The sequence below is a fragment of the Oenanthe melanoleuca genome, chromosome Z (genome assembly GCF_029582105.1).
Source record: "Oenanthe melanoleuca isolate GR-GAL-2019-014 chromosome Z, OMel1.0, whole genome shotgun sequence".
Lineage (NCBI taxonomy): Eukaryota > Metazoa > Chordata > Aves > Passeriformes > Muscicapidae > Oenanthe > Oenanthe melanoleuca.
The window spans coordinates 48,834,676-48,849,067 of record NC_079362.1 but is presented as its reverse complement, the minus strand read 5'-3'; the positions used below and the strand labels follow the sequence as shown (position 1 = coordinate 48,849,067).

At 40.1% G+C, this 14,392-nt stretch overlaps 1 protein-coding gene across 6 annotated transcripts in view; it reads left to right on the top strand.

Annotated features, from left to right (window-relative positions):
- Positions 1 to 14,392, top strand: part of KDM4C (lysine demethylase 4C) — a 253,994-nt gene that overhangs the window by 120,989 nt on the left and 118,613 nt on the right. For 5 of the 6 annotated variants that reach the window (XM_056513735.1, XM_056513737.1, XM_056513736.1 and 2 more), the window contains one exon: positions 12,114 to 12,307. In XM_056513735.1, the coding sequence (XP_056369710.1) occupies positions 12,114 to 12,307 (194 nt within the window). Of the gene's footprint in view, positions 1 to 12,113; positions 12,308 to 14,392 lie in introns of those variants that run through there. The other variant, XR_008842543.1, reaches the window with a different exon arrangement.

Below are 14,392 nucleotides of genomic sequence, written 5' to 3'. Positions count from 1 at the left end.
GCTGCACAAGTAAGACAAAGAGTAATGGTTTGACACAATTCCTATTATGGACTGGTTTAATAAAATAAATTACACCGAAGAAATGCAAGGAATTCTCGTACCCTAGTAAATAGTTTTCAGTTGCTTATGTAATGATGAGTCTGCCTGCCCTGTACTCAGCTTTTTGTACCAGTTTCGGATGTATTCTTACCTATTGTAACACTTGCTAATACTTAGTTTGCTCTGCCTCTCATTCTCTTTTATAGGTTGATGAATATATAGACAAGTTAAATGCATTTATCTGATATTGCTGCAGAATTAGTGTGTTTTTACTGTTCTCTGAAAAACTTAAGTGCAGTAAAGCACGGTGAAGTAATGTTTATTTTCCCAATCTTAGTGCATGCATAAATTACCTGAGTTAAGAGAAATACTGGTCATCTTCTTGTGTCAGGACCTTCATTTGTAGATTCAGCTTGCCATCCGGGAACTGTAATTTGGCTTTATTCTGTGTTTTAGTGCATTTTTAGTGCATATTTTATAGAAAGTGATCAGTGACAACTTCGTCACAGCTGTTGTTAGAAGTGTAAAGGTCTCGCCTTAAATTGACAGGTTAATTCTGCACAACTGAGTGCCTAGGGAAGTGGTAGAGGAAAGAAGGTTACCTTCTACTTCTGTTTCCTTCAGGGTGCTGAGGGCTAAGGGTGGTGATTAAGTGTATAGACAATTGCCCAGTCCAAGTCCACTGTCACAGTGAAAAAGTTTCATCTCATGCTTAAATGGAATTTATTGAAATGCAGTGCATTTCACTGGGTATCCATTGCCTCCTGTTCTGTCACTGTGCTCCATCAAGAGGAGTCAAGCTCCCTTTTCTTTACTCACAGTATCTGGCATTTACAAACAGTTACGAGATCCCCATGCACCATCTCTTCTCCAGGCTGAACCACTGCAGCTCTCTCAGCTTTTCCTCAAAGGGTACAGACTTCAGTTCCTTTAGCATGTTTGTGGCCCTTCCCTGGGCTCTCTCCAATAGCCCCTTGTCTCTCCTTGGCAGGAGAGTCCAGAGCTGGGCATAGCGCTCCGGGTGTGGCCTCACCAGCCAGGGATGGGTTTGAGGTCCGTCCCTGTCCTGCAGGCAGCACTCCCAGTGCCCCCCCAGGAACCTCTTTGCCTTTTGGGCACAGGGCACACCACCAGTGCTGCTTGCATGTTGATGTCCCCAGGCCCTCCAGCCCCTGCCAAGTGGAGATGGATCCCACAGGAATGCAGCCCAGGGGCCTCACTGGCTTTGGGAACTCTCTGCCAGCAGGGCTGGGAACCCTTGTGGGATGTGGGATAAGAGTCTGTGGGGCTGCCCCAGCACTGCAAGAGGGGATTGCTGCAGAGCTGGTGGAAATGTTCAAGTCTGGTGCTGGTGTGTTTGGGGGAAGGATTGAAAGTGGGGGATTGGAATGGGCCCAGTAAGACTCAGAGGTAGAGGGGGTGGGAAGCCTGTGTTTTGGGCCCTGGCACAGATATGCTTTGCTTGAATGCCAGTCTGCTTCTTGGGTGGTTCCAAAGTCCCAGGAAGCTTGGAGTTTAGAGCTTGGAGTTTTAGAGCTCAAAAAAACGCCAAGCCAAGGTGTGCAGGTCAGCAGATGGTCCCCAGCAGTATCTTTTGTGAAGCCTGAACCCAGCCCTCTCCTGCATTCCAGCCGTGGCAGTGGGGTTTGGGGCCAGAGGAGCTGGGCTGCTGCTGTAAGGAAGTGTCAGAGGAAGTCTCAGAGGGCTGTGACAGGGGGATGACTGAATTAATTTGGGTGTGGAGGCACCAGGAGGGAGCAGGTTGTCAGCATGGCCTGTGTCCATGGACCTGCCTTTGCTTCAGGTCATCATTCTGGCTGATGGCCAGAGCTTGGGCAGCAATGCTCTGGTGCTTGGGGCGTTCAAGTGTAAGGAACTCTGTTGCAGCATTTATATAAAGAAGGTCAAAGCACATTCCCCTTTTGTTTTCCTACACTACCAAGGCACTATTAGAAAGCATTGCCCGAAGTGGTTTTCTTGGTTTTGAGAGAATCATGCTCTGAAAAGCTTCTGGGTCTTTGTTCAGTGTTCACAAAGCCAATGGTTTTCCAGCACCAGCACAATGAACTGGAGAACCCCAGCCAGCAACCAAGATCCATGCAACCATTTACCACCCCCTCCCCACTGGGGAGGAGTATTGGAAAGAAAAGAATAAACCTTTTGGGTTGAGATAAGAACACTTTAATAATTTAAAAAATATCAATACTATTATGACTAAGAATAATAGGAATGAAAAAGAGACAGAGATAAAATAACACCTCCGCCTAATAAGCGTATTCACTTGCAATATACCAAGGGGTTGTGAGAGCCGCGTGCTCCGAAGGCCTCTGGATGTTCGTTCCCAGAGCAGGAGGCCGTGAGCCGCGCCCCCAGCAGTGCGAGGGGATGGCGGTGCAGCGGCGGGGCCGGCCGAGCGCTGCCCTGCCGCCTATGGGGCGGAGGTGTCGGAGCTCCCCGGAGCTCTGCCCCGGTCCCTCGGCGGCCGCCCCCGGCTCCAGGCAGCGGGAGCGCGGCGGGGCCGCGGGCGCAGCCGGTAGCGCCAGGGCGGGGATGTGCCGCGCCCGCCGTGCCCGGCAGCGGCGCTCTGCTGGCAGCCGGACGGGCCGAGCTCGTACTCCTGGTAGTCGTCGTCCGCCCTGACCGTGTGCAGGATGCGGCCGAAGCGCTGCCGGCAGAGCGGGCAGGCGGCGCGCACGGCGGCCCACTGGCGGATGCAGCCGAAGCAGAAGGTGTGCAGGCAGGTGCCCACGTGGGCCGCGTTGTCCAGGTCGTCCAGGCAGATGGGGCAGAGCCCGGCCGCCGCTGGCTCCCGCTGGCCCCCGCCCGAGGCGGCCGGCGCGGCTGAGCCGCTGTCCTGCAGAGCCTCCTCGGCACCGCACGCCATGGGCTGCCGAGAGACGGCCCGAGGGCCGGAGCTGCTGTGGCGCCGGGAGCCGGCAGCAGAGAAGGGCCCAGAGCGGGGGCAGAGAGGGGAGAGAGGGGCCTCCCGAAGGGTCTCGGTGTGGGGCTGAGCGGGAAAAGAGGGGCCGCCCGAAGGGTTTTGGTGTGGGGCAGAGAGGGGAGAGGAGCCTCCCGAAGGGTCTCGGTGTGGGGCAGAGAAGGGGGACAGGGGCCTCCCGAAGGGTCTCGGTGTGGGGCTGAGAGGGGCCGCCCGATGGGTCTTGGTGTGGTGCAAAGAGGCGGGACAGGGGCCTCCCGAAGGGTCTCGGTGAGGGGCAGAGAGGGGAACAGGCACCTCTCTCCTTGCAGGGAAAGCAGGTCTTACTGGAAAGTGACCGAGCAGCCCCTCAGCTGCCTCCACAGGTGCCTCCCCCTCGGTTCCCCTCAGGCGCGCTGCCCCCATTCCAGCAGAAATGTTCCTTGCAGTGCTGCCGCCAGCCAGTGGGGCTCGGCCGGCACAGGGTAGGTGCAGGGGCCGGTCGGGGTCGCAGGAAGGCGCTGGGAGCCCTCAGTGGTGCTGCGGGCAGTGCCAGCGCAGGGCTGGGTCCTGCTGAAGGCCGCACACTGGCCAGGTGTGCGAGCGCTGGAGCCTCTCGCTCCCGGCTGTTGCCCTCTGAGCACAACAAACAGCCCAGGGGAAAAACACTCCACAGCGTGTGTGACACCTTTTGGTGCCCTTAAACCCCCCAGTTCGTCATGTCCTGGGCTGAGTCTCGTGCTGCTGCATCTTCTCCAGGGTGAACTGTCCCAGTCAGCTTTCCCTCGAAGGAGACACTCCAGTTCCTCACGGTGTTTGGCGCTTCCCTGGGCTCTCCCCAGCAGCTCCTCATCTCTCTGGCTGGAGAGCCCAGAGCTGGGCACAGCGCTCCAGGTGTGGCCTCGCAGGCAGGGAGAGGGCAGGATCCCTCCGTGTCCCGCTGGCAGCGCTCCCAGTGACCCTGGCAGGGCACGGGGACACTCACTGCCGTGCCCTGTTCCTCCTGGGCCTTTCTGCTGAGCCTTGTTGGTTCATGGGGTTGTTCCTTCCCAGGTGCAGAGTTTGAAATCTCCTTCTGTTAAACTGTGTGAGATTCCTGTTGGCCCCTTTCTCCAGCCATTTAAATAAAATAGTTTAAAAAAGACAGTTGTTTTATAAAACACAAATGAAAAAGCAGTCATAAAAATGTCTTGGTTAAAAGGTACACTAAAGGGGGAAGAACTATCTTTTCCTTCAAGGAAGACCAGAGGAAAGAAGAGAAAGAATGTAGAACCTGATTTTTGTTCTTCACAAAGGCAAAATAGTGAAGGAATTTAGGTTCAGTTGTATTCTCTGCAGGGTGAAACAAAGCAATTGCACTAGTATGTCATTGTTCTCTAGTATATCTAGTATATAGATAAGTATATATATATATGAATATATAGTATATATATAATATATAGATAGTATAGATATATGAATATATATATATTGAAAATGCAGTCTTTTGATGGGTGAAGCTTCTTCACTGAGAAAGTTGTGCATTTTGTGTTAAGAAGTACCACAATATGTCCATCTAAATGTAAATCCTATTTGAGACAAGGCATTTTTAACCTACTAACTAACCATTTATAAAGGTTGTGTCCTGCAGAAATTTACATTAAGGCAGCAAATTCCTCTTAGCTCATTTAAAATTAAAGCACATCTTTTGCAATAAAGGTTTAATGTTAAAGATGATAGGACTTCAGGTAGCATGCAGCACAAGAGTAGGTTGGTGATGGTTAATAGTAATCAGGATGATTTGAAAACATTTTCATGAAAGCTTTATCATAGGAAGTCAGGTTGAGTGATTAAAAAAAAACAAAAAAGTGTTTTGACCAAAAAAAGTGTTTTAACAAAAAGAAGGAAAAGTCTGCATTGTCAATATAATTTTTCCTTTCTTTCTTTTCTTTCTTTCTTTCTTTTCTTTCTTTCTTTCTTTCTTTCTTTCTTTCTTTCTTTCTTTCTTTCTTTCTTTCTTTCTTTCTTTCTTTCTTTCTTTCTTTCTTTCTTTCTTTCTTTCTTTCTTTCTTTCTTTCTTTCTTTCTTTCTTTCTTTCTTTCTTTCTTTCTTTCTTTCTTTCTTTCTTTCTTTCTTTCTTTCTTTCTTTCTTTCTTTCTTTCTTTCTTTCTTTCTTTCTTTCTTTCTTTCTTTCTTTCTTTCTTTCTTTCTTTCTTTCTTTCTTTCTTTCTTTCTTTCTTTCTTTCTTTCTTTCTTTCTTTCTTTCTTTCTTTCTTTCTTTCTTTCTTTCTTTCTTTCTTTCTTTCTTTCTTTCTTTCTTTCTTTCTTTCTTTCTTTCTTTCTTTCTTTCTTTCTTTCTTTCTTTCTTTCTTTCTTTCTTTCTTTCTTTCTTTCTTTCTTTCTTTCTTTCTTTCTTTCTTTCTTTCTTTCTTTCTTTCTTTCTTTCTTTCTTTCTTTCTTTTTCTTTCTTCCTTCCTTCCTTCCTTCCTTCCTTCCTTCCTTCCTTCCTTCCTTCCTTCCTTCCTTCCTTCCTTCCTTCCTTCCTTCCTTCCTTCCTTCCTTCCTTTCTTCCTTTCTTTCTTCCTTTCTTTCTTCCTTCCTTCCTTCCTTCCTTCCTTCCTTCCTTCCTTCCTTCCTTCCTTCCTTCCTTCCTTCCTTCCTTCCTTCCTTCCTTCCTTCCTTCCTTCCTTCCTTTCTCTTCCTTTCTTTCTTTCTTTGCTTGAGTGAAACAAAATTCTGTTGCTGTGAATGGTCTGTCATTTTTTTTCATTAGAGTTTAAATTGAATGCAATCTCTATTTACATTGAGCTTTTCTTTTTGTCTATCATATTTGTTGGTTGGAAACTCATATTTTCTAGGAATGAGTTCAATTTTCCATGACTATTGGCAGATGTTTCTCTAGGCTCTTTAGTGACAATGATGTATTTGGTGATAACCCAGGGCTTGCTAAAAGGGACTTTGCTTCCCATCAGTGAGTCTGGTTTTTTGTTTGAGAGCTTTAGTCAACAGAAACGTATTCCATTTCTTCCAAAAATGTCTGAGAGTAGTTTTACTCATTTTGAATGCATACTAAAGTCAATGAATTTTTGTTTGGTTCAGTTACTCTTTTTTCTTTGTAGTAGGTGAAATACGTAATGTTCTGTTTCACTTCGTTGATTCCTGTTTTTGCAAGTTTAATCTAGTTAAACTAGTTCCAAGATAGTAGCCATTATAGTTTTGTTGTAAGTAGATTTAATTCCTAAATTATTTTACTGTTTATGTGTTCAGCTTACCACTTCACTATCCTGATAGGAACATTTGTGGGGTTTAATTCATAGGCCTGCAAGATGCCTCATAGCAAGAGCGTATTAGTGTCTTCACTGGAAAAATGGGGCTCACAAGTAGGTTTTATCTATTAGAGGAAAATATTGTAGAGAATTCTGCAGTTTCTGTCTTACTGACATTTTGTGCTACTTTCTCTTCCTCTACTACCATTTCAAACCTTGTCAATCTTTGTTACAAAGCCTCTCTTCCCAATATCTCAAAACAGCTTCAACACAGCATTGTTGACTGCCACATAGTTTCTGTCACATAAGACTGACAGAAACTCTTGCTTTTGAAGTTCCTCCAAAATGGATGCCTTTTATTTGCATTGTTTCTGGAGGTTTGCCTGTTTTTCTCTTTTTTTGAGGACTGGGGATAAGGGATTTTGGGGGAGTGGATTTTTTTTGTTTGGGTTTTTTTTCTCTTTTTCTCCTTTTTTTTTTTTTTTTTTTTTTTTTTTCCCCCACTTTTTTCCTTCCTTTTCCCCCTCTCTTTTTTCCCCCTTTTTAACCTTTGTTTGCATTTTTTTGGTGTTGCAGCTTTTGTTTTTGTACTGGCTTTTTTCTTTTGTGTTTGTGTGGTTTTTTGGTTATTTTTGTTTGGGTTTTTGTTTTGTTTTTTGGTTTTTTATTGTTTTTGTTTGTCTAAATTTTGTTGTTTGGGTTTTTCTTAATACCACAGTGCTTCTTTGTTTACTTAGTTTAGATTTATGAATACAAATAATGAACTTAAGAGGAAATTTTTTCTACTATACAAAAAGGACCTTAAAGAATGGTGTTTTTCATTTGCATTTTTGCTGTGTGTGACTGGATGTGTCAGGGGAAGAGTACTGTCTATGATTTACTAAAGGAAAGCTTGCTTTCTCAATGCTTGTACAGGTGGTTAACTGCTACCAAAGGTTTCTGCAACACTGCTTACAAGTTGCCAGAAGGTTCCTGTGAAAATATATCACAGCCTGGTTCCATAGCAAAGGACAGTTACTGTTACCAGGATTTATTAAATCAAACAGTAGCAAACAGTACCTATCAAGCACTTCTACAGTCAGTCCACAGGAAGCAGTTCCAGTCACAGCACCTTAAAAATAATTTTTATCAAAATGTGTTTTTTACATTGTTTGGACATGCTTCATTGAAAGTATTGCAAGTGTGGGATATAGTGCATGAAATAATTTATTGCATATAGTTGAAGCTGATTAGAAGAATCTAAATTATTTAAAATGTTTGTTTCCAATAAATACATTTCCACTGTTCTCTGAAGAAAGCTTTAGTCATTATTAGCTTAGTCATTATAGGAAGGAGTATCACTGAAAAGAGCTTGATTAAATAGTTTTAGGGTATGCTTTGTAGATTGAGACTTACATAATGTAAAGAAGGTTACCAGCCTATGCTTGCCTCATCCTTTTAATTTGTTGTTTTCGTTTTCTCTTTACAAAGAAGAGAATTTTCCTGTGACTGTTAGCCTCCACATGATGTCCCACAGGTGTGTAGTTTACCTACATTGTGCAGTTGCACAATGATAACAATGATAATGTTTTCTTTCTGAAATAATTATGTAAGTGAAGGAAAAAATACCCTAATGGAGTACTACAATTCTTCTTCAAATTAAAACTTTGGAAGACTTTTACTAAAATAGGTTTCAGATATAGTGAAAATCACATTTTAATTAACAAAATCCAAGACTTAGTGCAAAATGTTCAAAATCCTCCAGATATTTCAAGCTTAGTGTGTTAAATATTTTGACACACTAAGCAATATAACAACTAATGTTTTGGTGAAGAAGATACTTTTGTGAACAAAGACATCGTATCTTAGAAGATGCATCAGAGGTCTACTTCATGAACTAAAAGGTAAAAATGCAAATCAGAAAGACTTGACTCTGAAGATAGATATCTGTGCTTAAAACTGTGGTTCTAAGAAATACTATTCCTCTACTACTAGTCAAATAATAAGCCATCTATTTGCTTTCTGTTGTAGCAAAGTATGATATTCTCTACAGATATTTTTATATTAGTTTTAAAAATACCATAATTCATTTTATGAAAGAGTTTTCATCATTAAATATTAATATTAAATATTAATGGTGAAAACCTAGAAAGAACTTGTAAGTCATACATTTCCGAATGATATGAAAAGCATTTTATAAAAACTGTTGTTAGGTGCATCATGTATTTTAGAATGTGCTTAAGTGTGTGTTTAATATATGTAAGTCTAGGAGCTTCTTGTATATTCTTTTATATTTTCCAGAATCAGAGTACAAAATGTGAAAAAAGGAAATTTATTTATTTATTTTTTAAACTAGAAAATAATTATTCTCTTTTCCATTTACAAATAGCATGTGTTTGAAAAAAATTCTTTTGGCTGTGTATGTCTCTCCTAGGTGATTTTCTCATATCACAAAGATATCTCACATATATTTCTACCAATTAGTTAAAGTTGCTAAAACTTTTTTCTTCCAATTCATTCTGTAAGGGTTTGCCCTTACTAATAAATTTTAGTTGAATTGCTTACCTTCAAGCTCTATATATATGATGGGATAAATAATAATCACAGTAGTGGTATCATTGGTCATGTTAATAGTAAGAATTGTGAAGGAGTTTCATTCTCTTAAGTATTCTGATTGTCATAGTAGTGCTTGATTGAAGAATAAGTATTGAACTAATTCTATAGTATGTAGAAAATAAGGGTTTCCAGTACAAAGGTAGCAACTTTTATCTATGGCAGCATCAGCTGTGTTTTACATGATAGTCCAATGACTTTGATTTTGCATTTACTTTAAAAAATATTACAAGTTTTTACTTTTCCAAAAAAAAAAAAAAAACCCAAACCAAACCAAACCAAAACCAAAAAAACACTGGAGTACTTTAGTAGACAGGGAAATGTCTGTTTCATGTTTTTCCCAGGAGCCTTGTTAAACAGAATCACATTTAGTTTTGTTTTAGAGAGAATCTTTCAGTCGCTTTTGCAAGTTAGGAGCAGGAAGAGACATAACTGCCAGCTACAAGCCAGTCAAATGAGAAATGAATTAAAAACAGTAACAAACCATCACCACTACCACCACCACCACCAGGAAGAAGAATGAAAGATCCTCCAAATGATTTATCAAAGCATTTGTGTTTTTGTTTTTGTTTTTTTTTTTTTCTTTGAATAATATGAGAAAAAATGAGTAGAAATTATTTTCAGAACGTATGTGTTCATGTTACCTGATTTGTTAATTCCAGGTATTTCCACCCTTCAGTGCCTAGAAGCCGGTCTTCTGTTTATTTGGGCAGTGATACTGTTGACCATGATGTTACTCTGTTGCTTTTAACTCAAAAGTATGCTTTATTTGAGATTGAAAACTTAAAAAAAAAAATCAACTGTATTTCTAATACCTGCCTTGGGTTTGTTAATTCTTTTGCAGTAGTTCTATTAAAATGAAATGGAAACTGATCAAAGATTACTGAAAGACAGAAGTTCTGTCCCATTTAGATGTTGAGTTCTTTAATACCTTATTATCATTCCAGCATAGAATACATTTTATTTCTTGATGTATTTTCTTTCTTAATGCTTCAGTTCTTACTTAAGTAATTGTTTCCTGTTAAGGCACTAGATGTCTTGGTGTTTAACAGCAAAATTTTGGCTTTAACCATCATTTCTTACTGGTCTGTCACAACAGGGTTCAAATGTGAAAAGATGTGCGTTAAAGGGAGAGGAAGTCCACTGTTGCCTGTCTTTATTTTACAAATTTCTATTTTAAAAGTTAAAAACATTACTGTGCACTTTTCCAGTATACAGAAGTGGTTTTTTTTCTTCTCACTTCAAGGACTCTCTGACTGGAACATACTATTTCAAATATGTTTGAGTTTTTTACAGGGTGTGTGTATAAGTGTGTATGTACATGTTGTTTGAAAAGGGAGCATTCAGATGGTATTTTGGATAAAAACTATAACTAAAGTCAGCTGCAAAAAATGTCTGCCTTGAACTTTTTTTCGTTCTTTCCATTTCATCCTCCATTAGATGGCAGTGTTGTGAATATGCAGGGTATCAGTGTTTACATATTGAAAGGAAAGCAAGCATTTTTAACACATCTTAGTTGCTTTTTCATTATGTAAATTACGAATTTCAGGAGGAAGAAGCTGAACTAGAAATGATAGATGGAAGTAGTAGATAAAGAATTTTGCATTTAGTTTGAAGAAACCTAGCTATTAGGGAAGTTGCATTCAGTCCTTTGTGTGTTTCATCTTGTTTAAAAAATATAGTAAAACTAGTTGTAGTAAACTGTAAAGCCAGGCCATGCATTTACCAGATTTTTCAATATATCTCTTCTCACCTGAAAGAAAATATTGTCTCAGTTTTATGCTTTAACAGAGTTATTTATCTATAGCCAAGTTCTTTCAATGGTTTTTCATATAAGACTGTGTTTTAGCCAATCAATTTGCTTTCAGTTTGAAAAAAAAATTGCTAAGGTTTTTGTGGCAAGGTTTTGGTAGTGTAGAGTTGCTTTAGTAGTTGCTTTTACCAGAACAGATCAGGAGCAGTCCACACACTGGACAGAGCCAAATCTAACTGACTCCAAAAGGAACCTGCTGCTGCAGAAAGTTGACCCTGTCAGTTACTCTGATGGCATTTATGTGATAGCAAATTTGTAAAGAGTAAAAATCGCTCTGCAGCAGCTGTGAGAGAAAGAAGTGAGGAAAATGTGAAAGAAACATCCCTGCAGACACCAGCCAGAAGTGAAGTAAAGCCTGAAATATAGATGTGAGGGAAGCTGGTTTTAGTTTTGTTCTCATTTATCACTGTCATAATCTCTTATTAATTGACACTGAATGAATGTAATTTCCTCAAGAGAAGTCAAAGATGGTAGTTGGTCAGTGGTCTGCCTGCCCTTATCTAGACCAGTAGCATTTTCCATCTTATTTTCTCCCCCGTCCTGCTGAGGAGGGGACATGGGAGAGCAAGTTGATGGACACCTTGCAGTCAGCCAGCATTAACCTACTACAGTAGGCTGTGTGCTGTAGACATATTGATTTACTTAATGTAGTTGCCTACTGTCAAGTATTTTTGAGTACTGGGTACAATGACTTTAATCTGAAAATTGACTCAGCATCTGCAATATTTCAAGTGGAGGCTCCTTTGCATTTTCATGACTGTTAAGATTCTACTCAAATAGGAGTAAAATATTCTACTCAGATTCAGAAGAAAAACAATGCAAATATTCTTTGAGAGACTGAAGTCAGGCATTAGATTATAGTTGATGAGGAAAGTATTGCATGAGATTTTAGAGTCTGCATTGTAGAGTGGATTGGATTACATGGATATAATAGCACACCGTTCCAGATTCAGGCATAATACTTCTCTCTCTTGCTTCCTTTTTACTCTTTGGAGAAAAAAATGGGAAAAACTTTGACTTGCTGTGGTACTTGAATGCATTTATGTTTTGAAGAGTTACATGCTAGGACTAAATGCCTGTAGAAACCTTTGGGTCAACAGGATACTACGTGAGTTATTTTTAAAACTAAAACTCTGATGTCCCTCAAGATACATGGGATCTCTGGATTCAAGGTGGCAAGTTTTGCTTAAAATTATCAAAACCAGCTAATACAGCAGAAGGAATGCTGTAGTTTCTTTTTGTTCTTAACCCGTATAAGTTAATGAAACAATGGAGTGTCCTTAAGTGCTTTTGGGAATCCTAGTGTGACACATTTGTTCAGGTAATGTTTTCTCTTGAGTAATCCTTTCCTCTTGAAAACTGAGGAAATGTGAAAAAAGAAAACAATAATTACAGAATACAGTAGAATTGTGTTTTGCATCTATAATTTTTGTTCTGGGTTTTTTAAACTGCAAACCGTGGCATGTTCCAGTACTTGTCACTTACATATTCCTCTCTTGTCTTGCAGTGCACTTGTAGGAGAGACATGGTGTCAATATCCATGGATGTCTTTGTGAGGAAATTTCAACCAGACAGATACCAGCTATGGAAACAGGGCAAGGATTTATATACCATTGATCATACAAAACCAACTCCTGAATCAACACCTGAAGTAAAGATCTGGTTACAGAGAAGAAGGAAAATGCAGAACTTTCCCAAAAGGTATTTATGTTTCTTTACTGTCTATTTAATTGTCTTTAATATGATGCCAGTGTCCTTTCTGTTTCATTTTGGCCACTTCCTCTGATGTTGTCTTAGTTTTGGCCACAACAGATTTTATTTTCTCGTAGTAGCAGTCGGAGGGGTGAGGCTTGGAGCTGTCTACATTGTTCTCTACCACACACATCACTGCTGGGGGACAGAAAGAAGGGATTCTCACTTCTGAGAAGGAAGGGGGTGTGGTGTGCGCCCAGGGCTTGGAGGCCATAATGTCCTTTTGTCTCAGAAATCCTCATGGCTCTGGGTTGATTGGACTCAAATGACGATTTTGTATGTAGTCACCTGCTTATAATCTGTGGTTATTAGTATTATTGCTATTATGTTACTGTTAATTTTCTTATCTCATTGCTCTTTCCAGGAAATTGTTATCTGAACCCATAATCTTTGTCTTTTCTCTCTCTCTCTCACTGAAGGGGCTGGAGGGAGGGGAATGGCTGTATGGATTTTAACTTTCAGCTGGGCTTGAACTACGTCACATGTTTTCTTCTGATGAATTTCCTTTAGAAAAAAATGATTTTTCTGTTTTCTGTGTTAAGATGAACCTGGGGACAAGATAGTCTTTTCAGAGTGACTGTGAAAATTTGATTTAAAAGTTTTGCATGTACCTAAGAAGGTTAGTGATTATGGAGAACATCAAAATGCATTCAAGTGTTGCACTTAAAATCTCTCTTTAGTAAGGGTTATTTCAATGTAATTTTTAAGGTGTGGATGGTTGGTGTTGTTTCTAGAGATCACTGCAACCAAAAACAAGGGAGAAGACTCCTAAGAGCTGAAAAGTAGGTTAAACAGGAAAAACTTATCATAAAGCTGTGATAGAATCCCACCAGCTGTTTCAAGTCTCTACTAATAGTCTTAGCCCTCACTGTCATTTAACTTTAAGAAGGTACCACTGCTTATTTGCCGCACTCTCGCAGTGCTGCAGCCAGAACCTGGCTTGTCTACCACAGGTCAGTAACATATCATAAGAAGGGCTAAATCTCAGTTGGTCTTGTTGACACTACTAAGGAATTTAAGAAAATAAAGTTTCTCAACTTGTCACTGGAGCTATAAAAGCTTTGACCTTTTAAAGCAGTTTTATGCCTGTTTTATTGAGATGCATTATGGTTTATGTTTGCATTGCACAAACATTTTTTGTACAATTGTGCTTTCCTATTTTACTTAACAGAATATTTATGGTTTTTATTCTTCATTATCTAACAAAGATCTACTTAATTTCTAGCCAAAGGTGGGCAGTTTTATTGGTATTTTGGTATTCTAGTGCGGTTTTTTGAGTTGGAGATAAAACTGATTTTTTAAAGATCTTTTTCCTTCTTCAAATAATTTTACAGTGTAGTGGCTTTTTAACTTGGTCTTAAACCAAACTTCTTCATTTTCTTCGTAAGTTTATGTATTTCTTGAGAAAGATATAGGGATATCAACCTGTAATGTGAAGGATCAACTGGCACTGTAGGGGAATATTGTTACTGAAAATATAATACCAAGTTTGTTCTGGGTAAGGGTAGTTTGTGATGTGGAATCACTTCATGAACAAGGACAGCCAGTGAAGCTTTGCTAAGCTAATAAACACAATTCTAGCTCTGTTTAAATCTTGAGTTAGCTTTTTTTCAGGCATGGTGACAGTGTGCATTGCAGAGGAGGAAAAAATGTTTATTCAGCTTTGTTTCTAGTATAATGTATTGGTTGAAATTATCATTTTGATTATGGGAATAATACAAGTTTCAGCAAAGTGGAAATAAAAATATCATCTTTGGGATTCTTCATGAATATAGTGACAGGGAGAGCTTATCTCTGACATTTATGGCTGGAATCCATTGCTGCTATGTAACATCTAATGACTGCATGTAAAGAGTAATAATAATTTCTGTTATTTGCAATGTGAACTGCTGGTTGTCTCATACTTCGGCGAATTTTCTGGAAATTACTGTTTTATAGTGAATGTGTTGAAAGATGCACATTTGTAGACACAAACAGAATAAAACAAGAATAGAATAAAATGTAAGGGGTATCAAAAGGTTTTCCTGGAGATGT